The sequence below is a fragment of the Castanea sativa genome, chromosome 2 (genome assembly GCF_040712315.1).
Source record: "Castanea sativa cultivar Marrone di Chiusa Pesio chromosome 2, ASM4071231v1".
NCBI classification, from domain to species: Eukaryota; Viridiplantae; Streptophyta; class Magnoliopsida; order Fagales; family Fagaceae; genus Castanea; species Castanea sativa.
This window is the reverse complement of record NC_134014.1, coordinates 43,666,847-43,690,360: the sequence shown is the minus strand read 5'-3', so window position 1 is coordinate 43,690,360 and position 23,514 is coordinate 43,666,847. Positions and strand designations below refer to the sequence as shown.

General features: G+C 35.5%; 4 protein-coding genes across 4 annotated transcripts; 1 reads left to right on the top strand and 3 right to left on the bottom strand.

Moving 5' to 3' along the window:
• Window positions 1–1,414: 1,414 nt before the first annotated feature.
• On the top strand, window positions 1,415–2,878 carry LOC142625748 (mitogen-activated protein kinase kinase kinase 20). The gene has a single exon (XM_075799458.1). The coding sequence runs from the start codon at window positions 1,542–1,544 to the stop codon at window positions 2,616–2,618; it is 1,077 nt and encodes a 358-aa protein (XP_075655573.1). The 5' UTR covers window positions 1,415–1,541; the 3' UTR covers window positions 2,619–2,878.
• An 11,474-nt stretch (window positions 2,879–14,352) lies between these two features.
• Window positions 14,353–15,949, bottom strand: LOC142626295 (uncharacterized). The gene is made up of 3 exons (XM_075800107.1): window positions 15,296–15,949; window positions 14,832–15,017; window positions 14,353–14,717 (listed from the first exon to the last, which is right to left on the bottom strand). The coding sequence occupies exons 1-3, from the start codon at window positions 15,794–15,796 to the stop codon at window positions 14,433–14,435; spliced, it is 972 nt and encodes a 323-aa protein (XP_075656222.1). The 5' UTR covers window positions 15,797–15,949; the 3' UTR covers window positions 14,353–14,432.
• Window positions 15,950–18,726: 2,777 nt separating this feature from the next.
• Window positions 18,727–19,224, bottom strand: LOC142625383 (uncharacterized). Its single transcript, XM_075799054.1, has one exon. The coding sequence runs from the start codon at window positions 19,222–19,224 to the stop codon at window positions 18,727–18,729; it is 498 nt and encodes a 165-aa protein (XP_075655169.1).
• A 637-nt stretch (window positions 19,225–19,861) lies between these two features.
• LOC142625382 (uncharacterized) lies at window positions 19,862–23,486 on the bottom strand. The gene is made up of 3 exons (XM_075799053.1): window positions 23,467–23,486; window positions 21,023–22,009; window positions 19,862–20,555 (listed from the first exon to the last, which is right to left on the bottom strand). The coding sequence occupies exons 1-3, from the start codon at window positions 23,484–23,486 to the stop codon at window positions 19,862–19,864; spliced, it is 1,701 nt and encodes a 566-aa protein (XP_075655168.1).
• Between the last annotated feature and the right edge of the window lie 28 nt (window positions 23,487–23,514).

Genomic DNA, 23,514 nt, shown 5'->3' with positions numbered 1-23,514 from the left:
AAGCAGCAATAAAGCCTTCTTCACTTCTCACTAGTGCACACAGACACAAATAGAGAAGTCAAGGTACTGACGAACAGAAAAATTATTGTGTACTTCTGGAGTACCATAAATGCATACTCCCTCCTCTCACATGAATGGTCGGTCCCACTAATTAAATTCATGGTAGAATCCACCATTTATGTGAGAGGGGAGAGTATGTATTTATGGTACTCCGGAAGTACCTAATAATTTTCCTGACGAAAGAGAGAGGGAAAGAGACAAAGTTGGAGTAGAAAAATTATTTAAGAAATAAATTTTTGGCTTGGCGAGGAAACTCTCACCACAAGATGCGTGGCATTGTTCCTCACCAAGTGTTTTGGACTAATTTGACTAGAATGATGCGTGATTTTTTTTTTTGGTAAACCGGAGACTTACATCAAAAAACTAGGACCAAATTAGTCTGTTACAATACATATCAGATAAGTCAAAAGTCAGAAGGCTAGCCACTACAAGCGGTGAGTTTACAAAAACAACAAAAGACGGTTCTGATCTCACCCCTAATCTAGTTAGCGCATCCGCGTATTGATTGGTTTCACGGAACGCGTGGATAACCCTTTGTTGGGGAAGGACTAATTTTTTGAGTATTTAGTTATGTATTTGCTGAAATATTAAAATAACTACATTGATATGAATGTTCTTACATGTTACTGTAGTTATGAATGAATTTTATGAAATTATACATAGACTGATGTGAGAGGGTTTGGAATTTTTTTTTTTTTTTTGAGAAGAAGAGGTTTTGGAAATTAGTTGGAAAAAATATAGGGGGTGTTTGGTACAAGCACTTAAAAACATATAATTTTTTTTTTGAAAATATGTGTGAAAATACGTGTGGGTGAAAAAAATGTATAAAAATACGTGTAATATTGTTTAAAAACTGAAAACATGTGTTTGAGTTGTCATACTAAAAAGGGCTTAGATTTTTTTTTTTTGATAGGCAAAAGACTGATCTGAATGCTCTCTCTCTCTCTCTCTTTTATCGAGAAGTGAATGCTCTTGATTTTCAAATAATAATAATAATAAGACCTTGAGATCCATTGGACTAATCCCAAGAGCCATAAAAGAATGAAAACACACAAGTCAATAACTAGTTTGATTTGCAAATGTTTAATTCCGTACTTTGTGGACTAGGCAGTTTAGTCATTGCACGCTAATTTCCAAACTATCGCAATCCAATCCGCGTGAGAGGTTCAGTAAAAAAATCTCAACGGGGGATCATATCGACCACGTTAGGAAATCAGAAATCAAGTCCTATTGCCAAAATATCCTTGCGGATCACGTGCTTTAATTCTCTCTCTATTCTTTAATATTAAACCGCTCTACATTAAATTAACCAAATATAAAAACCTAATCCCACATATAAAAGGACTACCTTAAACCTATTACCCAGGTTAAGAACACATAGTTCAGTTGCAACCTCTGTATTTCCCACCAAGAAAACAAAAAAGGCTCTCACAACTCTCAAACCCTCACAAGATTCAAAACCCAGATAGATATTTTCAACGATGGAGTGGGTTCGAGGAGACCCAGTCGGCCATGGCAGTTTCGCTACAGTCAATTTGGCTCTACCAAAAGATGGTTACTCTCAAGATTCTCCTATAATGGTTGTGAAATCTTGTGAGTCTTTCAATTGCTCGACGCTCGAGAACGAGAAACAAGTGCTCGATCAATTCATAAAGTGCCCACAAATCATTCAGTGTCTCGGCGACAACCACAGCTTCGAGAACGGCGCGGAGTTTTACAACTTGTTGTTGGAATACGCTTCTAATGGCACTTTATCTGATCAACTCAAGAACCGCGGCGGCCCGTTGCCAGAGTTCGATGTTCAACGCTACGCCAAGTCGATACTCAAAGGGCTTCGTGATGTTCACGCTAAAGGGTTTGTTCACTGTGACTTGAAGCTTCAGAATATCCTCGTGTTCGACAATGGGAAAATCAAAATCGCCGACTTTGGACTTGCAAAAAAAGCAGAGGAAAAACAGAGTAACGAAGTAAAAAGAGCAGAGCTTAGAGGAACTCCTTTGTACATGTCGCCGGAATCAGTTAATCACAACGAGTACGAATCGCCGGCGGATATTTGGGCTTTTGGGTGTGCGGTGTTGGAGATGGTGACTGCTAAACCGGCATGGAATTGTGAACCCAATGTGAATATTTGGAAGCTTTTGCTTCGAATTGGGGAGGGTGATGAAGTACCACTAGTCCCTAAAGAATTGTCTGATGACTGTCAAGATTTTCTCGGCAAGTGTTTTGTTAAGGATCCAAGAAAAAGATGGACGGCTGAGATGCTTTTGAAACATTCTTTTGTGGCGGATATTTCTGATGATGATCATGATCATGACACTGTTCTATTAGATGAATCACCAAGAAGTCCTTTCAATTTCCCAGAATGGGTTTCGTTACCATCTTTGGATTCACCGGAATTGTCACCGGATTCCGGTAATTTCTTTGAATGGGAATTGAATTCCAGGCTTGGTTCGTCGGCTTATTCGCCATTATGTTCTCCGGCAGATCGGTTGTGGCAGTTGGTGACCGATGAGGAACCTGATTGGCCTTTTTCAGAGAGCTGGGTCACAGTGAGGTGACCGGAATTGGGCAATTTTTAGCAGAGTAGGAGAAGAGCTAGAACAGAGGACAAAGACTAATTTCAAAGATTTTCAATTTTCATTACATCTGACGGTTCTGATTTAATCTTGTTGATTCTGATATTTTTATTGTAAATACTTGGAGTACATAGAAAGAATTATTGAACAGTTTTGATTGGCAATGGCACCCTCAAAGGTGGCTGACTCTGTATATAAAAATTATATTTTAGTGAATTAAAGTTCGTCAATTTCTTCTCCAATATAATTCGAGATTTTGCAAGATTTGCTTTAATAATTCAATGCGTCAGGCTCAGCCGCTCAATATTAAAGTTTCTCTCCTCTTCCGAAAATAAAGGATGAGATTGAATTACTGTTTTGGTTGGTATTTTATTGGGGTCTCCTTAAGAAAACATGTTAAAAATTAACAAAATCCTTTATTAGTTAATAGCTTAAAAAAAAAAAAAAAGATTTCAATGTTACAATAGGAAGCAAAGTAAAAAATAAATTCACAAGCAAGTGCAACAAGTCAAAATCGTCAACTGGTTGGCTTGGCTTTGAGTCTTTCATGAAAGTTTGACAATAAAACATTGAATTGCCAAAAAAGGTAGAGAGATGCCCAAATCCAACAACCCAAGTAGTTGTAGATGCTCTCAGTAGGTGAAACTAGTAGGTACACCGTGTATCATTAAAGGCAGACTTTCCTTAGCAAATTGATCTTCTTATTATGGGAATATTCTTCGTTGCAAGGATCAAGTATTCAAGATCCCTGAATGGTCAAATACTTATTCTGGGAATATAATATTTGCTACTATTAAATTTGCAATAAGTAGTACGCAATTTGGATTTGGGGTTTTGGTTGTTTTTGTTAAACTGATTCTCAATCGTGTGGGAGCCAGCTTCTTGTACTAGGCCTCAGAAGGTCTTCTATTAGTACATTAACCTTAACTTTGTGTGCTAAAAAGATTGTTAAGCATATTGGTAACTTTATTTCGGTATAAATATTTTCTCTCTTCAGGCAAGTGGTTCTCACTGATGAGTGAGACTCATATGTTGTGAGTGAGAAGATATATATATCCGTAATATGGTATACCTTCTCCTAAATTTTATGAAATAAATATTTGCTAATTGTCTTTTTTGGGACACAATAAGATTCTTCTATATAGCCCATTCCTATCACTAATGGAGATGATGTTCTGTAATATGTTTGTGTTGTGGTCTATAATATGTTATTGTGTTGTAAGGTAGTAGTAGTGTTGTAATATGGCTATCATCCCTCCCTTGTGATCGCAGTTTGAGTTAGCCAGTTGTTGTCTTTTATGTTGCGCTTCTTGTATTTAGTGTCCGTTTGGTTGGAGGGATGAAAAAGTAAGAAAATAAAAAATAAGGAGGGGATAGAAAAGTGGAGGGATAGAAATATTTTAGTTTCTTTCATAGTATTTGGTTTCGGGGTGGAAAAATGAAAAACTCTTTTATTAGGATAGAAAATATTGCTTATAGAAATTTATTCACATGGCCCAATTAAATAATTTTTTATATAAATATTCTATTAGGAAAAAAATTAGAGTTGGGTATAAAAATCGTACCAAACGTTTTCCTTAAGTGGAAAAAAAAAGAGAAAAAAGAAAAAGAAAACTAACATTAAACAATAGGGAGAAGGAGTGGGGGGTAGAATGATAATTTATCATTAGCCTCCTCTCTTCTCCCTCTTTTTTTTTTCTCCAAATTGGGGGGTGAAATTTGGTAGGCCTGAAGAGAAAACGGTCGAGTTCCACCATTTTTTCATCCCTTCTCCTTCCCAACTAAACACTCATCTCTCTCCTTTTTTATCTTACCTATTTTCACTCCAACAAATCACACCCTTAAACTTCTCATGTTGTAATATATTTATCTATAAATAAGTCCCCTCAAAAAAAAATTCAGTAATTTTTTATTTTTTATTTATAGTTCAAAGTATAATAAGTAATTGACATTTAGAAGCTAAATTGTTTTTGTAATGCGTTTATTGTTTCCTTTGCGTTCTAATAAAATCTCGTTTATTCAAGGGGAAAAGATAAAGCCTACATTATCTGCTCGGCCCAAAACGTTATATATAATTTTTCCAGGCCCAGAACTTTATTTTAACAAAGAAAAGGGAAATAACAAGTGTGAATGGGTAGTCTTGTGAAACCTATGCATCTCGATTTGTGGTTCCTTGGGCTTAAAATTTCATATACGGGTTGGATTGGATGATATTGGATTTGAAGAAACTATTGTCAAGTGAGCTACAATTTGGAATCCAGTTTCTGATTACTCCACAATTTGGAAATAAAATAACATAATTTCCAAATTTTCATTTGGGACGATTTTTGTGTTACATCTTTGTCATGCAAAAAGTTCTAGCATCAATTATTATGATTCGAGATTTGCACAAGTACATTCATATGAATAAGAAAATAAAATGATTCGAGATTTGCACAAGTACATTCATATGAATAAGAAAATAAAATATCTACAAGAGACAATAATATTTAACATAGTTTATCCAACTTCATGCTTACATCCAAGAACAATGCTAACCAAAATATCCAATATCAATCATATGAATTATTACAACATTAATTAGCATTACAACTCACAAAAACAACACTCACAGATATCACCAATATAACTCATAAACCCAAAACTTTGACACACCCAATAACTTCTCGCACTCACAAAACAAATAAACTTTCAAAATACAACTACGGGTAACCTTTCAACTCCAAAAAATCTACCAAATCACTCTTCTAGGAGTCTTTCTCCTCCCCCTATGTGGGAGGAACCTTGGATAAAGTTACCAAACCCTTTACAATAGTACTTATTTATAAGACTCCAAACACATTTCTTGATAGATAAGAGTACTCGTTACTTCTTTAATAAAGAACACTTTTCCTTTTATGTCAAGTAGAATTTCTGTCTTTTACACTAAGTAAATTCATTCTCTTCTATACCAAGGAAAAACATTTTGGTCTATATTAAGGAAACTCAAACCTTAACTAATTAGGAATTTGAGGCAATATTCAACTATATTTTTTCTTAACTAATATAAATAAAATGTTAAAGTATAAAACACTTCTGATATATTATTTTGATCATATTAGGTACTTGCATATCTCAGAGGTATTTAGAAGAAAACTTTACATTTATTCGCATTCTAGCATTTCAACAAAGAAAAGAAAAGTCCTGTTGCACTTTGCAAGGATTGAAAAGCTATAAATAAAATTTGTGGCTTATCCTCCAAAGTTCTTGGTTTAAGAAGCATTATTCCCTTGCAATATACGAATTAATAAAAATAATATGTAAATTAAAAGATATTTTAATAATATAATTAAAATTGTATAAAAAAAATAATATATTAAAATTGAATAATAAAATAAAAAAAACAAAAAATACTTCAAGTTACATGATGAAAGTACATTGCGAAAGACAAGGTTTTCTTTTTTCTCCTAAAACCAAACATTATAATTTAATATAGATTATTAAAATCATTAAATAAAAAAAATTAAAGTCTCTTTAAAGTATTATATGAAGATATTATATATTTATGATATCATCCTCTGGGTACATTCTAAATGCATGGAATAGTCTACTAAGAAGTTTTATTATAGTAGTTTAAAGAGGTTTAATTAGGAAAAGAGCTAAGTGTAGAGTCTTTTGGCTAAAAATTGTAAAAAACGGAGTTTATTATTGTTATAGGTACTGTTCAAAGCTATTTAGCAAAATGAGGAGAGAGATTGAATTTCGGCAACGGTATTGCCGAAATTGCAAGAAAAAGTAGAATGTGTTAGGGGAGAGAGGAAAATTGAATTTCGGTAATGAGATTACCGAAATTCTTGTCCTGCCCTTACTTGCGAGCCTGCCCGTGAAGTGTCCAAAATGCTGAAATGAAAAACCAATTGTGGCAATGGCATTGCCGAAAATAGGAGGAAAAAAAAAAATTTGTGGCAACCAAGTTGCCGAAAATGGAGGGGGGAAAAAAATTCTACATCCACAACATTTTTCACAACAAATTACAGGTGATTAGTTGTTATTGGTTCAAATTTGAACCTAACACTAAGATAACTTTTTTGCTCCAATAATAACAATAAGTAACAACTTGTCATTTATGATTTGTTGTAAAAATATTGTGAAAATGTTGTGAATGTATCATTTCTAAAAAAAATCGTGGTGTGGAAATTGCAGGAAAATAAATAAAAAATAAAATAGTGGCACTTTGGCAATGCCATTGCCGAAATAGAGGGAAAATTTTTCCCTCTATTTCGGCAATGGCATTGCCACATTGCCACTTTTTTTTTTTTTCTTTTCCTTCTATTTCGGCTCCACGATTTTTTTTGAAATGATACATCCACAACATTTTCACAATATTTTTACAACAAATCATAAATAGCAAGTTATTACTTACTGTTATTATTGGGGCAAAAAGTTATCTTAGTGTTAGGTTCAAATTTGAACTAATAACAACTAACCACCTGTAATTTATTGTGAAAAATATTGTGGACGTAGCATCTTTTTTTTTTTTTTCCCTCCATTTTCGGCAACTTGGTTGCCACAATTCTTTTTTTTTTTTTTTTTCCTTCCATTTTCGGCAATGCCATTGCCACAATTGGTTTTCCATTTCAGTATTTTGGGCACTTCATGGGCAGGCAGGGCAGGACAAGAATTTCGGTAATGTCATTACCGAAATTCAATTTTCTCTCTCCCCTGACACATTCTACTTTTTCTTACAATTTCGGCAATACAGTTGCCGAAATTCAGTCTCTCTCCTCATTTTGCCAAATAACTTTGAACAGTACCTATAACAATAATAAACTTCATTTTTTGCAATTTTTAGCCAAAAGACTCGCTAAGTGTATGCGTCTGGTTCCTCAATAAATAATAAATAAAAAAGTGCACCTGTCCTTGTGTGCTTAAAAATTAGTAAATTTTACTTTCTTCCTCTTTTTTCTTTAATACTAAAACTTGGGATCGAGGAAAGGTATAGCAGACTTTGCACATTTTTCATTTTATTATAGCAGTTTTAGTGTTTTACTGGTCAACAGCACTTATAATCTATGAGAAAGTTCAATAAAATATTATTTTATTTAAAAAATTATTTTCTCTCTCTTTTCTTTTGTACATGAATTTAAAACTTAATAATTATGATAGTTATTAATAAATATAAGTTTAATTGTATTTTCATATGAAATATTAACTATGAAATTTGGTAATTATGGTATTAATTAATAATTATTTATTATGATTGTGCTTCTATATGGAATCATTAAATATATAATTATAATAATTGTTAATATATTTATAATGATTGTGTTTGTATATTGAACTATTTAATCTATCATTTACTTCTTTTTTTATAAAAAATTTTCATTTAATTTAAGCTCTAAATATAAAATAATTTTAATTAAAAATATATAAAATATTAAAATAATGATAGTTAAAATTGTGGGATAGAAAAGATTATATAGCAATATATTATGAGGATAACTAAAAGTCAAAAGTATTTTTTATATATGAATATGAAACTTGATAATTATTATAGTAATTAATTGACATTTATTTTGATTATATTTGTATATTAAATAATAAATTTTATAATTATGGTATTTATTATTATTTTGTTTCTATATGAAACTATTAAACATATAATTATGATAACTATTAATAGATATTTATTAGAATTGTTTTTGTATACTGAACTATCAACCATCTAATCTATTATATGATTATATCATTTAATTGATGGTTTAATATAAAATAAATTTTAAGTTGAATTAAAAAAAAAATTATATTAGAATTGTAGGGACACAATTTGTACTTAAGTCCAAAAGAGGAAAGGGAATAAGCCCAAAGAGCCCAATACAATGAATTTGTAGAGAGTGGATTTGAAGTCTAGGTTTTAATGAGTTTGTACATCAATTGTAGTGGGTCAAGATGACAATAGAATGAAGATGAAACAATTTTATATAAGGTAAATCATCCTCGGACTCAATCCAAGGAGGCTGGTTCTTCTATATATCTCACTTAATGACAGATTATAAATATTGTTCTTCAGTCTACAGTGTTTCTCTCCCCTCCTTTTCCCCCCTTCTCCTATGGGTCCTTTCTCCATTTTATACTATCTTTCCCCTCTGTCTCTACCCTCCACGTGTAGATCAAACTGCTGGTATTCATCCATGTCCCATCAGCACCTTCCTAAAGTCTTTGGGAGTAGCTGTAAGGCTGAAAGCTGCTGCTCAGGTATCACTTTCTCATTAATGCGGTCAGAGAGTTAGCTATAGAGCATTTAATACGGTGGTAGCAGCTTTCCCTTTACATATTTCATGGCCTTCCTCTATCCTGTCCCTTCTTGATACTTATCCTTATCAATGGAATCATCCGGAACGTTGCTCTTGATGTCAAACCACACCTCCTGATGTTGGCTTTGCTCAGCCGAGACAGCATTCCTCCTCGGACAACCTTCTTGGATGATCATGCTCAGGTTTTACCTCTTTACTTACCAACATGGATTCTTAGAGAGATGTTTATCCGTCCTCGGACTACTTAATATCCTCGGATCGGGCCCCTGGCCCAATATATACATAAATATGTATTCCTAGACCTATCACCCCTACAAGAATATTGATGAGTAAAATTGTGAGAACACAAAAGTTTATGTGGCAATATAATTTGACATTAACTAAAAGTCAAATAACTTATGTTATACATATATATATATATATATATATATATATATATAAATATATATATATATATATATATTATCGATTATAGATTATAGTAATTTAAGGATGTTTAGGGGAAAAAAAAGTAAAGAGCAAGTAAATGTGAATATGTTCATGTGTGTTTAAAGTTTAGCAAATTTACCAGGACAAAGAGAAATTTCACTTTACTTTTATTAACCTTCAAATTATATTGCCACATAAACTTCTATTAACCTTTTGCATAACATGCGCGAAAAGGTTTTCCAACTCTTCAAGTCTTAACCCGTCAAGTGTAGTGGCAAATTCTGTTCAAAAGGAAAAAAATTGGATTTAACGATGAAAAACAATAAATTAATTTGAAGATAATAAAGATGTAACTTGCATAAGTAACTTGGGAGGTTCAACACGGTTCAGGAGGGTGATAATAAAGACCAGTGTAAATAACAGATGAATCAAGCTTGGCGACTTTGGGAAAATCTTGATATACTTTGGGCAAAAGTTCTAAAAGCTATATATTTTCCCAATTCATCTTACCTATCTTGTGAATCTCCTAGAAACATTTACCACATTTGGAAAGCTATTCAACATGGAAAACGACATTTAATCCAACTTATGAGATGGGTTATAAGTAATGGTAATAATGTCCAAGTTTGGAAGGATAAATGGCTGCTTAATGGCACATTAGGAGCTTAAGTGAGGGGCCTTTACCAATTACTAAATTTTCTCGAAACATGGACTCTTTATATCATCACGGCAAGTAGCATTTAGAAGATCTCCCATGTTATTAGAAATTGTCCTTGGGTTGAAGAATTCTGGATAAATTTACCAGGATAAAGAGAAATTTCTCTTTTTTTCACTCTCCTACGGTTATTTGGTTAAAAGAAAATCTCACCAATACAAACCTTGTAGGTTCTTTTTTTACACGTTCCATTATATTTGCTTATGGTCTTTGGCACCTCTGGCTTGTTCCTAATGATAGGATTTTTCGTCCTCCTTCAGCTTCTCTCCATCAATGTATTCACAAGACAAAACAACTATTCTCATAATATTTCTATTTAGCACGCTCCTTTGTTCTTACAAAAACTAAAATCACGACACATATTTTATGACAGCCCCCACAAAATTTGTTTATAGCTTTGAATACTGATGGTAGTGTACAAGGCAGGGTGGCCCTAGACATTTTGGGGCTTAAGGCGAGAATTAAAATGGGGTCTTTTTTTATACTTATGTATTAATTAAATTAATATTTATTGAATATTTTTATATTATAATATATTTCATTTAAAATCTATTTTTCTTGCCTTTTGAGATGCAAATTGAGTAATTAAATTTTTGTATTCAAATTCTTCTAACTTTTCATTTTCAATCGATAATATAGATAATCCACTTAATCTTTCTTGGAACATTGTCGATTTTAGATATGATTTTATTAATTTTAATTTTAATTTCGAAAAACTTCTTTCTGCAGAAGCTACTGTAACAGGTATTGTTAGTAAAATCCTATAAGCAATGCATGTATTTGGAAATGAATCTAATCCTATATTTTTTTTATTACTAATAACAAATTTATCCATTGATCATTTTTAAGATTCAATTAATTTTTCTTTTTTTTTTAAGTTTTTCATATTCAGATGCATATTTTTTAGTAGACATTTTTAATCAAACAATACATTTATAAAGACTAAAATAAAAAATAACTTTCAAGTGTAGAACAAATGAGAAATAGAACTTGATTTATAAAAAAAGTATTGGTGTAGTTTCACCGAATAAAATTTATCACAACCATAACAAAAACAAGTCCAGCCCAACCAAGAACCTACCAAGACCCACCCACCACAAAAAACATAAAACAAATCCTAATATCATATTACATTTACACCTATAACAATAAAATAAAATAAAATAAAAAAGCAACACGGCCCATTACCCAACCAGAATCAAGCCTAAGCCTTAGAGCATCCACAGCAGTGGAGCTAAAAATTTAGCTTTTTAACTTCATAAAAAGTTACTTTATCTATTTTACCTATACATTTTACAAAACATGCTGCAGCAGTGGATCTATTTTAACTTTCAACACAATAAAATAATATAAACCTCACAATAAAATAATATATCTACTACAATAAAATAATATATTCATTACAATAAATAACAATCACAACCAACCGCAACTGCTATCGCTACCACTACTGCCACCGCCACCGACTCTTCCACCGCCACCGCAATCGCTACCGCCACCCACCGTCACCGCCGCCACGTAATAGAATAATATATTCTCTACAATAAACAACAATCACAACCACTGTCATCACCACTGTCACTACCACCACCGCCATTGCAACTGCCACCACCACTGCAACCGCCACCATAAAAAAAATTATTTTTTTCTCACCAATATTAAATAGTAATAATCTACTGCTTAAAATTTATTACAAAAATATTATAAAACATTACTTAATTTTAATTTCTTATTATTCTTTATTTTATTTTTCTTATTTATCTTATTTGTTGGTTTCATCCAAATACACGTATTTTTTTTTTCCTCTTTGTTTGCTTCATTTCTTCAATCCTCTGAACTTTTCTTTCTGAAAGTGAATGAGAGACAGAGAGGCACGGTGATAAAAGAAAGGAAAAAAAATGGAGCAAAACCCAGAAGGATCGGCGGTGAGCTCAGAAGGATCGGCGGTCAAACTCAACCAAAAACCCAAATCAAACTCATAAGGATCGGCGGCATGGGTCTGAGCTAATCGGCGGCTTGGAGGGTCGGTGACGGTGTGGGTTTGAGAGCTTGGGACGGAGTGGGTCTGAGGTTGAGAGGGTTGATCGGTGGTGGGTCTCAGCTGGTGGGTCTCGGCGACGATGAGCTTGAGAGAGTTGAGAGCTTCGAACGGCGTGGGTCTCTGCTGGTGGGTCGGTGACGGGCCGGCGGCGGTGAGCTTGAGTGAGTTGAGAGAGTTGAAAGAGAAGAGATGAGAGTTGAGAGAGTTGAAAGCTTCAGTGCACACAGAGATGAGAGTGACTGAGAGAGAGAGAGAGAGGCGTTTTTTTTGAATTATTTTAATCGGGGCCCGAATAAAAAATTCTTTTTTTTTATAACTCTCAGCTACAGTGCTCATGTATTGATACATGAGCACTGTAGCGCAAAGCTAAAATTTTTTAGCTTTGCCTCCACTGCTGCAGGAGGCTTTTTGGGGTTTGAGCGAAACTAAAATAGCAATATAGCTATTTAGCTCCACTGCTGTGGATGCTCTTATAAGTTATTTTAAAGCAAGCCTAAGCCTTATAAGTTATTAGACTATTAGTTATACCTGAAGCAGTGAAGCTCAAAAGTCAAAACCCATTACCCAGCTAGAATCAAAACGTAGCACTAATGATAGTAGTGAAAAAAAAAAGGTAGTCGGAGGAGGAAAGGAAGCTTGAGCCAGGCAGTCAGGCCTAGCAACAATGGAGAGAAAGAATAAGAGAGGCAGAGAGCAAGAGTTGAGAGAAAAAATGAGAAAGAGACGGTAAAAATTTTAGGGATTTAAGGTTTTTTATTTGTTTTGATTATTGATTGTTTTGTGATTAATTTTTTAGACTGGATTTGTAGTTTATCTGGTTGGATTTTGGTTTGTCTAGAGGATAATGATGTTGTTTTTGGGACAATTGATTTTATTTAGACCAAAAAATTTTGTTGTGCTACCAATGTTTAACTGGGTATAAGTGTATAGCAAAAATTTTGTTTTTTGATCAAAAGGATGTTCCGGAGTTTGTTAGATTCATCTTAAACCAATTTTTTTTTCCCTCCTACCCCTTCTTTTCTAAAATTTTGGGGCCTCCCTTCCACTTAGGGGCCTTAGGCAATTGCCTAACTCACCTAGGGGAAGGGCTGGCCCTGGTACAAGGTAATCTAGGATTTGTAGGGGGAGGGGGGGGTCCTTTGAGATAGCCAAGGGAACTAGATTAATGGCTTTTCAATGCATATTGGTCTTGTCACAAATAATGCTGTAGAATTATGGGCAATTAGATAAGGTTTATTAATTGCCTGGGAATTTGATTACAAATTTATAGACCAACAAAATGGTTATGAAATTGTGATATGTTGGCTAACATTAAATGGGTCCATGACTCCAACTATGGCTCCATTAATTTGTGATTTTAGGGCCTTATTAAGCAGAGCGTGAACCGGCCTACCACATCACGTCTTCCATGAAGTTAACAACACTGCAGATGGTCTGGCCAAAAGAGGAGTAATGCAAAGAAGCAGCCTATTGGAATATGCACAACATCCTACTTTTGTAAATAATCCCTGTATATAGTATCTTTTGGGGGGAAAAAAAAACTCCCAGAAAGAGTTCCTTAATATACTGTCCAACGATGACTAATGGACCAACTTTTATAACTACTACTTATTCAAATAAAACATCCCTTCTTTCTACCACCAAAAAAAAAAAAAAAATTGTACAGAGAAGTTAGGATAATCTCAAGTTTGACTAATTTGATAAAAAAGAAAAAGTTAAAAAAAGAAGTCAATTCTTACCAGTGGGATCGTGTGTGTTATGTGTATCCATTATAAAAGCAGGAAACGGTGGGTGAAAGAAAAACTGGTTTAACCCAAAAATAATAACAATAATAAAAAGGGGATATGGTTGCAATAATTGACTAACTAATACAATAGGAATTAAACATCCATGTTTCATGTTTGTAATTCTGGCATCATTATTACTACATGTTAATAAATGGCACCTAAAAAAAATCCGAATTAAGTGTGACAGAGAAGAGTAGAAGACTACTGAACATTAATAAAGTTCAGGTGGGAGAAAAATAAAATAAAACCACTGATCAAATCAAGATTCACTGATTCAGTATTCGCTACTCCCTGGATTTCATGGTCAGTCAGCTATATGATCGGATCCATGCAGTCAACTCCTGCCCGTAAGCCCCAAAAAACTGCATTTGTTATTTGTTTTAGTCAATACTTCTAACATTGTTTAACCCTTAAATTATTCGGGAAAAAAGAAAGAAAGAAAGAAATTAAAAACAAAAAAAAACAAAATATTGCTCCCCTTCATATGTATATAATACATCATTATAATCAAAGAAATGCTATGATTAATCTCTACTTGTAAGTGCACTTGTTGTTCAGCGAAATTGCCACGTTCATTTTCTTGGGATCCATAATCACCGAACACTCAACTCTCTTGTAGAACTTTGGCTTGACCAGTTTACCCAAAACATAAGCTCTTGACCGAACCATGAAGTTCAATGTCACTGGCACTGGATCAATTGGTGCACCATTTTGGCTGCCCAAGCTAGATCCTCCTCCATACAGTGGGATATTGCTTCCTTTCAAAATGATTGCTATTGATCTCTGACTCTTTCTTGATTGATAAAATTCATCTATCTGAAAATTTTAAACCCAGATAACCAGAATCAATCAAAATGTTCAACTAAAAAAATAAGAAGAGCCATAAAATAATGGACATGAAAAGAACATGTCTTGGGATTGCATGCATACGGTTCCAGTGGCTACTTTCAGTTGAGAGTATGTGAGATCTAAAGGTGTTGATGTGACATGGACCCCAAAAAATGTGGCAGTGTTACGAAATGTGAGCTTCACTGTGGAATTCATGGACACCATCGCAGTGGCTACTCCTGATGCATCCGCACCAGCTTGAATCACAAACTGATCAAATAAAATGCTCTGCAATCACAAATCACCAACACCCACATCATCAATTTTTTATATTTTTTTTTAAATCACAAGAAAACCAACACCACATCGTAAAAATGCAATTTCAATATCTTATTAGTTTCTTTAAATTATCACTATATATAACCAAAAAAAAAAAAAAACTAAGAACTTGTAGCTCAACAAACCCCCTCTTGTTGTTTTCAATAGAGATATTTTGGTTCAAATTGTACATCTCCTATCATAATTATCAAATTATCAAAAGTATATATACTAGAAAAAAAATGTACCTTCATAGTGATTGTGGGTTTTTGAGGACGACTTGCACCCCACAAAATCAAAGAAAAGGAAGAGAAAAGCACCAAGAAGCCGACAACAAAAGCAAGACAGTAAAAACGACGGCGGAGGAAATGTTGGTTTCCATCCTCATCGTTCAAAAGGCCTTCTTCTTCAATGGAATCAAACTGATCCTTCCATGGCTTCCAACCCTTCCTTTGCGAGTTGTTGTTATTGTTGTTGTTCTTGCGTGAACCAGGCTTGAGGGAACCAGAGAAGCGAGTGGAGGAGGACTCACGGGAGTGAGGACCAAGAGAAGAGTTGGAGTGAGAGTGAGGAGGAGAGCCCATAGGACTGAGCACCGGGCTCGAGTTGAAAGAGTTTGTGGTCTTTTCTCCATCGTGAGAGTCCCTAGATGGGCTCTGCACGTAGTACACAGGTCGCCGAGGAGACCTTGCTGGTGAGGATTGGCTCAAGCTACTCACCTCCGAGTCTGTCTTCACCAACACTGACATTTTTGTTGATGATTACGATGAGGTGGTGGTGGTGGTGGAGCTAATGAGTACTAATATGCAAAGCAAATTTGAGAGATTTAGATGGAGATGGAGGACTATATGACTGTTTGATGGATTTTTTTTTTTTTTTTTTGGTGTGAAAATGTTATAGAATCTCTAGAACGTACGACTTGGTAGTGCACGTTGGGTACATGTTTTCTTTATTGTTTACGAAGTCTTGTTTTGTGAAAGCAATTAATAAGGGATGGTGGATCACTCGACATAGAGTGTAATGGCAGTTGTCTACTAGCTGATTTTGGTTTAATTACTGTCGACTTTCTCATTTTTTGTTTGAGTTTTTTTTTTTTTTTAAGTACGTACTAGTATTTATTTATGATTTAAGCGAAAGATAACACACAATTAGCTACTTATGATCTCCATAACCATATTATTAATTAGATGTGAATAATTTATGAGAGAGTGAAACTTCCATCGAGCGCACTAGATGAGATATGGAAGCAACATATGATCAGTTTTATAACACATGTATTGTTCATTTGGTGTCTGATGCTTTAGTATACAATATGCTAGATATAAGCTAAGTTCCTAAAATTTATAGACGATGGTTCCTTTTCCCTCAAATAAAAATTAAATTCATAATTATTTAAGTTTGTATAAATTAGTAAAACAATTTGTTGTTTTTTATTTATGTGCTCTTTACATTTATTGGGCTTAGCTTAATTGTAGATTTTCAAGGATTAATATTAAAAATTAATGTTAGAATAATAATATGTTTGTTTTTAATTATAAGTTACATATATATCTAATGGGTGTTGAACTTGAACAGTTGAACCTACCACTTTACCATTTACCCAATTCTTAGAAGAGAACATGAATAATCTAATTAGTCAGAAGTCACTAACAATTAGATAAATAAAGACATAGTTATTCCTTCTTCTTCTTCTTCTTCTTCTTTTTTCTATCTTTCACTTCCCCCCCCCCCCCCCTCCCAAAAAAAAAAAAAAAATCTTTTTCCATTTTTTTTCATTTCTATCATCAGTAGATCCTGATACAATTGGAATTAAGAATCTTATATAAGAGGGGGGGATGTGACATAGCTAACTGCATATTTCCCACAATTACTTGGACTTCACAAGTTTCATGATCTTAATTACTTTGGAGTAACTATGTTAAAAAAAGCATCCCATTTTGTGTGATTTAAGATTAGAAATAGTGGTTCATTAAATTTCTCAAAAAAGAAGAAGAAGAAAGAAATAGTGGTTCATTAAAGTCAAAACCAATCCAAATCAATGGCTACGGTAAGCTCCGATTAGCCATCTTGCCAGTACTGTTAATTTATATCCAATCTCTGTCAACACTAGCTAAAAACATGTACAGGCCCAAAAATCTAAAGCACGGGCCAACTTTGGGCATAGAGCAAACCCTGCCCTTGGCTTGGCAGGTAAAGCTAATATTTCTTTTCTAATATCTTGATCCCTGCACAACCTGAAGACATTTCTGTTCTAAACTCCCCCACCCCTATTCTTTGAATTGTTTAATTTGCAAATTCTCTATTTGTTTTCTCCGGTCCACACTTCTCTCAATGATAACCCCAACATTTTGAAAAGATTTTTCAAAATAGTGGATGAAAATGTTGAGATATGCAAAAAAGTCTGCCGGCCTGTAGGCAGACTCACACACCCATTTTCACAATCAAATGTGAAAACTCATGATTAGATTTTATCATTTTTACGTGAGTTCACAATTGATACCTAAATATTTTGTGTCAACTTATGCACTAATCACGAGTTGTGACATAAGTATAGCGTGGATTTGTAGCTAAAGATGACAAATGTCACAGGCTATAATTTTATAATCTCAAATTTCTAAACCCATGAGGTCATGACCCCTCTGGTATTTTGGCTGTAGTGGACAAGTTTTGCTTTATAATGTGACTGTAAGGCTAGGATATGATATGGTATGGGTTGTTCCGCAGGTAATGGGCCATAAAAAACGCTGCTGTGAGCGTTAAAGCATGTTAAACACCCTCATATTTGTTTGACACCAGATTCGAGTTCACACTTCACAATGCCACATACTCTTGGACTGTTATGTGCCAAACCACAATTTAATGATTTAAGAAAAGCGTGAGTGATGGAGCTAGGTACCAAATTCCGCAATTAGAAATCCATCCATGAAAACAAGCAGTAATTGAGTCAGAAATAAGAACCCAAGTCTTTGTTTCAGTTTAGAGTGAAACTAGTCAGATTCATGCTGACAAGAGCTTTTGCTCATGGAACTAATTGCAACAAAATGAGATTACTATTGATTTATTACTATTTGTTTCCATATAGGCAAGGACATATACCAAATGTTAAGAATTCATAGATTGAATTCACTCTTGAAAACCGGCTAATAAGAGGAGAGCGTCCAAGAGCTTATAAACACATGTTAAGTTTATACTTAATCCACGTGGGAAACTATAATAATAATAAATAAATTGAAAAAAAAAGTTAAAAAACTAAAATAAAAATAAATAAAATTTTAAGAATTAAATTAATAAACTAGTCAAAATTAAAGAGTGTAATTTATAATTTAACAAAAAAATTAATATAATACAATAACACATTCTTGGAATGTTTTGCCCATCTCTATTTCTTGCAATATTAATTATTGATTTTCATACTCCAAAAGTTATCTTGAATCCACCAAATACCCATAATTTTACTTGCCCATATATATATATATATATTCCTTTCGTGATACATGTTAATGTTCCCGTGACTTATTAAAAGAGATATAATACTTGTCTCGAATTCAGCAACAATAATCTCGATTTCGGAACATAAGGTGAACGCCAAACAAAAAAAAAACCCTTCTTTATTCTTTAGCTGTAGTACTCTTTTCTTTTCTTTTTTCTTTTTTTTTTTATGGGACTAGTGAGAATGATATTAATGAAAAACTTGAGATGTTACATCGTGGATAAGAGCTTGCTCTAGAAAGCAAGGCGTCTCTTCAATCCATATAATAAAGTCAACAATGCTAAGAGCATGTTTTGCTACTACGTGAGCCGACCTATTCCCTTGCCTTTTAACATGTGAGAATTCCACCTTACGGAAGCTCAAGCTGAGGTCCAAAATACCTTGTACAACTACCGAGATTGCAGATGGTGGGACAGAAGTTCCATTCAGAGCTTTGACCAAGATTAAAGAGTCACTCTGCACCACAATGTCCCGGATGTCGATATCTTTTGCGAACAACAACCTAGCCTCAATAGCCATGGATTCGGTCTCAATGGCACCTAAAGGGGCATTCAAATTCCTGCACATCGCAGCCTCCACCCTACCCAGCTCATCTCTAACAATCACACCAACACCTGCCTTCTTTGCTGCTGTAGCTACCGCACCATCAACATTTATTTTGAACAAAGGCCGAGGGGTGGGGACCATGCCACCGTACTCTGCATGATAGGCTCCAAGTTTGATTGTGCTGTAGTGGCAACACTATATTCTTCTAAGTAGGATGCCTCCCATCTCACCAACATGTTGCCTGGTTTCCTTTAAGCTCCCTATCTAACTTCATTTCTGTTATGCCACATTACCCATGCTAAAGTGACCACCAGGCCACCCTATCCACATCTACTTGGTCCACCATAAGCATCTTCCATACTAAATCATAAAAGGAGGTCAAAGAGAGAGCATCACCTAGCAACATAGTTTTTGAACAAGCCCACACCTCACGTGCTCTTGGGCAGGTGATGAAAGCATGCCCCGTTGTTTCGACTTCCATCCTACAACAATCACAGAGGCTGTCCTACACAACTTTTCACTTTAGGAGGTTTATCTTGGTGGGCAGAATGTCGCGGAAAGCTCGCCATGCGAAGTGTCTAGTCTTGTGTGGGAGGGGAATGGCCCATAGCTTATTCCAAAATTGCCGACCTAGACCCAAATCCAAGCTAGCGCCTCTGTTGGGGTGTAATGAGAGTCTTGTTGCTACTGCGTATGCACTGCGGACGCTGAACTTTCCATTTGGTGACTCTGCTCATACTAGTTTATCTTCCGGAAGATAGGAGCTCAGGGGTATACTCTATATGATGTCAACCTTATACGGGAGAAATAAGGCAGCCAGGACATCTGATTTCCATCTAGCATTTTCTTGGTCTATGAGCTCTCCAACCAGTGTGTCCGGGTGCAAAAATAACCTGGGAGAAGCCACTCTGTGAGTTGGGCCTGAAGGCAGCCACCTGTCCACCCATATCCGGATGTTCCTACCATTGCCAACCCTCCATTTAATCCCGTCCCTGACCACGGCCTGAGCAGCCATAATGTTCCGCCAAGAATATGATGGGTTGCTTCCCATAGATGCCTCAATAAACTCACAGGTGGGGAAGTATTTAGCCTTGAGTACCCTATGGACCAAGGAAGTGTGATCCGTTTGTAGCCTCCACCCTTGCTTGGCTAGGAGGGCCAAGTTGAATTGTTTCAGCTTCTTAAAACCCATGCCTCCATTGGATTTTGGTTGGCACATTTTCTCCCAGCTAAGCCAAGCAATCTTCTTCTCATCCACTTTTTGACCCCACCAGAAATTCCTTATCAAACTAGCTAGGTCGTCACAAAGGGTGTCTAGAATTTTGAAGCAGCTCATTGTGTAGGTGGGGATTGCTTGAGCCACTGCCTTAATCAAGACTTCCTTACCCGCCTTGGATAGCATCTTCTCCTTCCAACCTGCCAACTTCTTGCCCACTTTTTCCTTTAAGTCATTGAAAAAGCTACGCCTGTTCCTGCCCACCAAGGAAGGTAAGTATTTCTCATGCTATTTGATCACTTGTGCTCCGAATCGCCCTTTAATGTCTTTCTTGATAGAGGTAGGGGTATTGCTACTGAAGAAGAGGGAGGTTTTTGCTCTATTCAGTTGTTGACTAGAAGCTTTCTCATACACTTGAAGGACCTTCTAGAGTGCATCACATTTGGCCAAGGAAGCTTTACAAAATATAGGCTGTCATCTGCAAAAAATTGGTGAGATAAATTGGGACCCCCACGGCACATTGAAACTCCTTTCATGTTGCCGCAAGCCACTGCATCTTTTAAAAGAGCTGAAAGCCTCTCTACACACAGCAAGAAAAGATACGGTGATAATGGGTCTCCCTGACGGATGCCCCTTGACGGAATAATATGGCCTCTCGGGCTACCATTGATTTTGATAGAATACGTGACAGTCCTCACACATCTCATAACCAGTCCCCTCTACCTCTCATCAAAGCCCGGTTTCTCCATAATTTTCTCCAAACACCCCCATTCTACCCTATCGTATGCCTTACTCATATCCAATTTAAGCGCCATCTCCCCCACTTTTCCTGACTTCTTATTGCTAATGTGGTGCATAGTTTCAAAGGCAACAAGTACATTGTCGGTGATCAACCTACCGTGCACGAAAGCAGTTTGGGTTTCACTAATGATAGAGGGAAGAATCTTTTTTAGCCCATTTGCAATAACCTTTGATGCAATCTTATAAATGACATTGCACAAGCTTATGGGTCTGTAATCCGTCACTCTTTTAGGTTCATTGACCTTAGGAATTAATACAATATGCATTTCGTTAAAGTTTGGGGGAAAGATATCTTGGTTTAAGAAGTCCAGTACCGTCTTAGGGACCATATTCCCACAGGTAGGCCAAAAGTGCTTGAAAAACAGGGGAGGCATCCCATCCGATCCTGGTGCTTTAAGTGGATACATTTGCTTTAAAGCAGCCTTCACTTCCTGAACACTGTATTCTCTGGTGAGCTGGTGATTCATGGCAGGGGCTACCTTTCTTTGGATGGCAGCAAGTAGCTCCGTGAATTCCGTGGGGTTGTTTGACTGAAAAAGATTTTGGTAGTGTCCCACGACAATTTCCTCAACCTTCATTTCCTCAACCTTCATCTCCTCTTCTTGCCACTCTGCCTCGTCATCAAACATACCTGTAATGAGGTTCTTCTTTTGCCTAGAAGAGGCCTTCGCATGGAAAAAACTTGTGTTCCTATCCCCAGCTTGGAACCAATTAAGCCTTGACCGTTGTCTCCTCATTTCATCCTCCTTGTCAAGCCAACTATTCAGTTCGGACCTAGTACTCCTCAAGGCTTGGTTAGTCTCAGTTGATGAAGGCTGAAACCCTAGCCATTCTACTTTCTTTTGGAGCTCAGCCACCTTTTTACCCACATGTCCAAAAACCCTTTTATTCCAGTCATCCAAACTAGACCTGCACTAATCCAGGCAGTTATGTAATGTATTGCCTTCCCCTGAACTCAATCCTTTTTGCCATGCATCAAACACCACCTGCTCACACCGTTGGTCTTTCAACCACATTGATTCAAACCGAAATATTTTCTTTTGTCTTTTGCCCCTCTGCTTTGGGACCATACACAACACCAGGGGAGCATGGTCTGACACCGGTGATGATAAGCGGTACCCTATCTTTCATTGGGAATGGCTTCTAAAACTTAAAAAAGGTGTATACAAAGGCACTATTGGCTAAATAAGGATGGATTTTTGTTCATGATACTATCTCATTGGTCTATAAGGCATTCAAAGTAAAGTACTTTGCAAATTTTTCTTTGTTGGATGCCACTTTGAGGCCAAATTATTTATATGCACATAAAATTGTTAAGGGCTCCAGAGAATTAATTGTGCAAGGATTGAAAATGTAGGGTGGGCAATGGTTACATCATTTATTTTTGGAAGATTAGATGGTTACCTCAAGCTAGCTAGCTGTCCCAAGGTGATTTCTCCTCATCAAAAGCTACCTAAATTGATTTTAATGAGTTTTTTTTTTTTTTTTAGAAACGATTCTAATGAGTTGGGTATATGGAACACTGCATTGGTACATAACACTTTTCTCCCATTTAAAGCAAAATTGTACATAACACTTTTCTCCCATTTAAAGCAAAATTGATAACAAGAATTCCAAATGGTCCCCTTCTTTTCAAGGGAAAATTAATTTTGGTGGGCAATAACACAATGAATTTTCTCTGTAAAAACTAAAAATTGCTTACCATAAATGGATACATTTATGAGAAAAAGGGTTGGGCTTGGTATATCTTCTGATGCTGCTACTATGAGACAATACGCTTAGTATTTATATTTATACTAATTAAAAACCAAAGTAGTGACTAGTGAGTCATTATTACAAAATTTTCCCTAACTTGTAAGTTGTAAATACTACTGTGGGAGCCCAAGGACAGAGTATGAAGATTAAATAATAAAGGAAATCTCAGTTAGGATGAGAGCCGAGGACCCGAGGACGTGAATATGTGTTTGCAGGGAGAAGTACAAAGGGTAAGCTGGTGATATATGGCAGAAAGAGTGAAAATATCGTGTGTGAGGGTAGGTAGCTGTGAACTCCGCATTGATTGCTTTGTACCTAGTTTCCTAGCAGCATTAAATGAGGAACACCAGCTTTATTAGCTGCATTGATGTGGAGGTGACCTGAACAATGCAAATCACAACTAGGCAGCTTCTTTCCACCACTTTCTACAAGCAAGCGTACAAGTGTCAACAAAATAAAATGGTTAGGTGGGAGATGAAGGGTTGAGATGACAAAGGCAAGGAGTATAAATAGGGATGAAGGAGGCTAGGATGACAAGAAAAAAGGGACACAGCTCTAAAAATAGAAAGAATATTGGTATTTGAATGTAAAAGTTTTCTCCTCGGGAAAACCTGTGAACAAGCATTTCCATTCCTCTGTTATTTTGAGTGGAATCCTCG

What these genes read in the sequence shown, in the direction of transcription:
- LOC142625748 (XM_075799458.1), top strand. Translation starts at nt 1,542, where the DNA reads ATGGAGTGGGTTCGAGGAGACCCAGTCGGCCATGGCAGTTTCGCTACA.
- LOC142625382 (XM_075799053.1), bottom strand. Translation starts at nt 23,486, where the DNA reads ATGGAAATGCTTGTTCACAG. An exon ending in ATGGAAATGCTTGTTCACAG is followed by an intron (nt 22,010 to 23,466) that starts GTTTTCCCGAGG and finishes GGATTAGTGCAG; the next exon opens with GTCTAGTTTGGATGACTGGA. An exon ending in AAACCGGGCTTTGATGAGAG is followed by an intron (nt 20,556 to 21,022) that starts GTAGAGGGGACT and finishes CTTGGTGGGCAG; the next exon opens with GAACAGGCGTAGCTTTTTCA.
- LOC142626295 (XM_075800107.1), bottom strand. Translation starts at nt 15,796, where the DNA reads ATGTCAGTGTTGGTGAAGACAGACTCGGAGGTGAGTAGCTTGAGCCAA. An exon ending in AACCCACAATCACTATGAAG is followed by an intron (nt 15,018 to 15,295) that starts GTACATTTTTTT and finishes TTGTGATTGCAG; the next exon opens with AGCATTTTATTTGATCAGTT. An exon ending in TGAAAGTAGCCACTGGAACC is followed by an intron (nt 14,718 to 14,831) that starts GTATGCATGCAA and finishes TAAAATTTTCAG; the next exon opens with ATAGATGAATTTTATCAATC.
- LOC142625383 (XM_075799054.1), bottom strand. Translation starts at nt 19,224, where the DNA reads ATGGTCCCCACCCCTCGGCCTTTGTTCAAAATAAATGTTGATGGTGCG.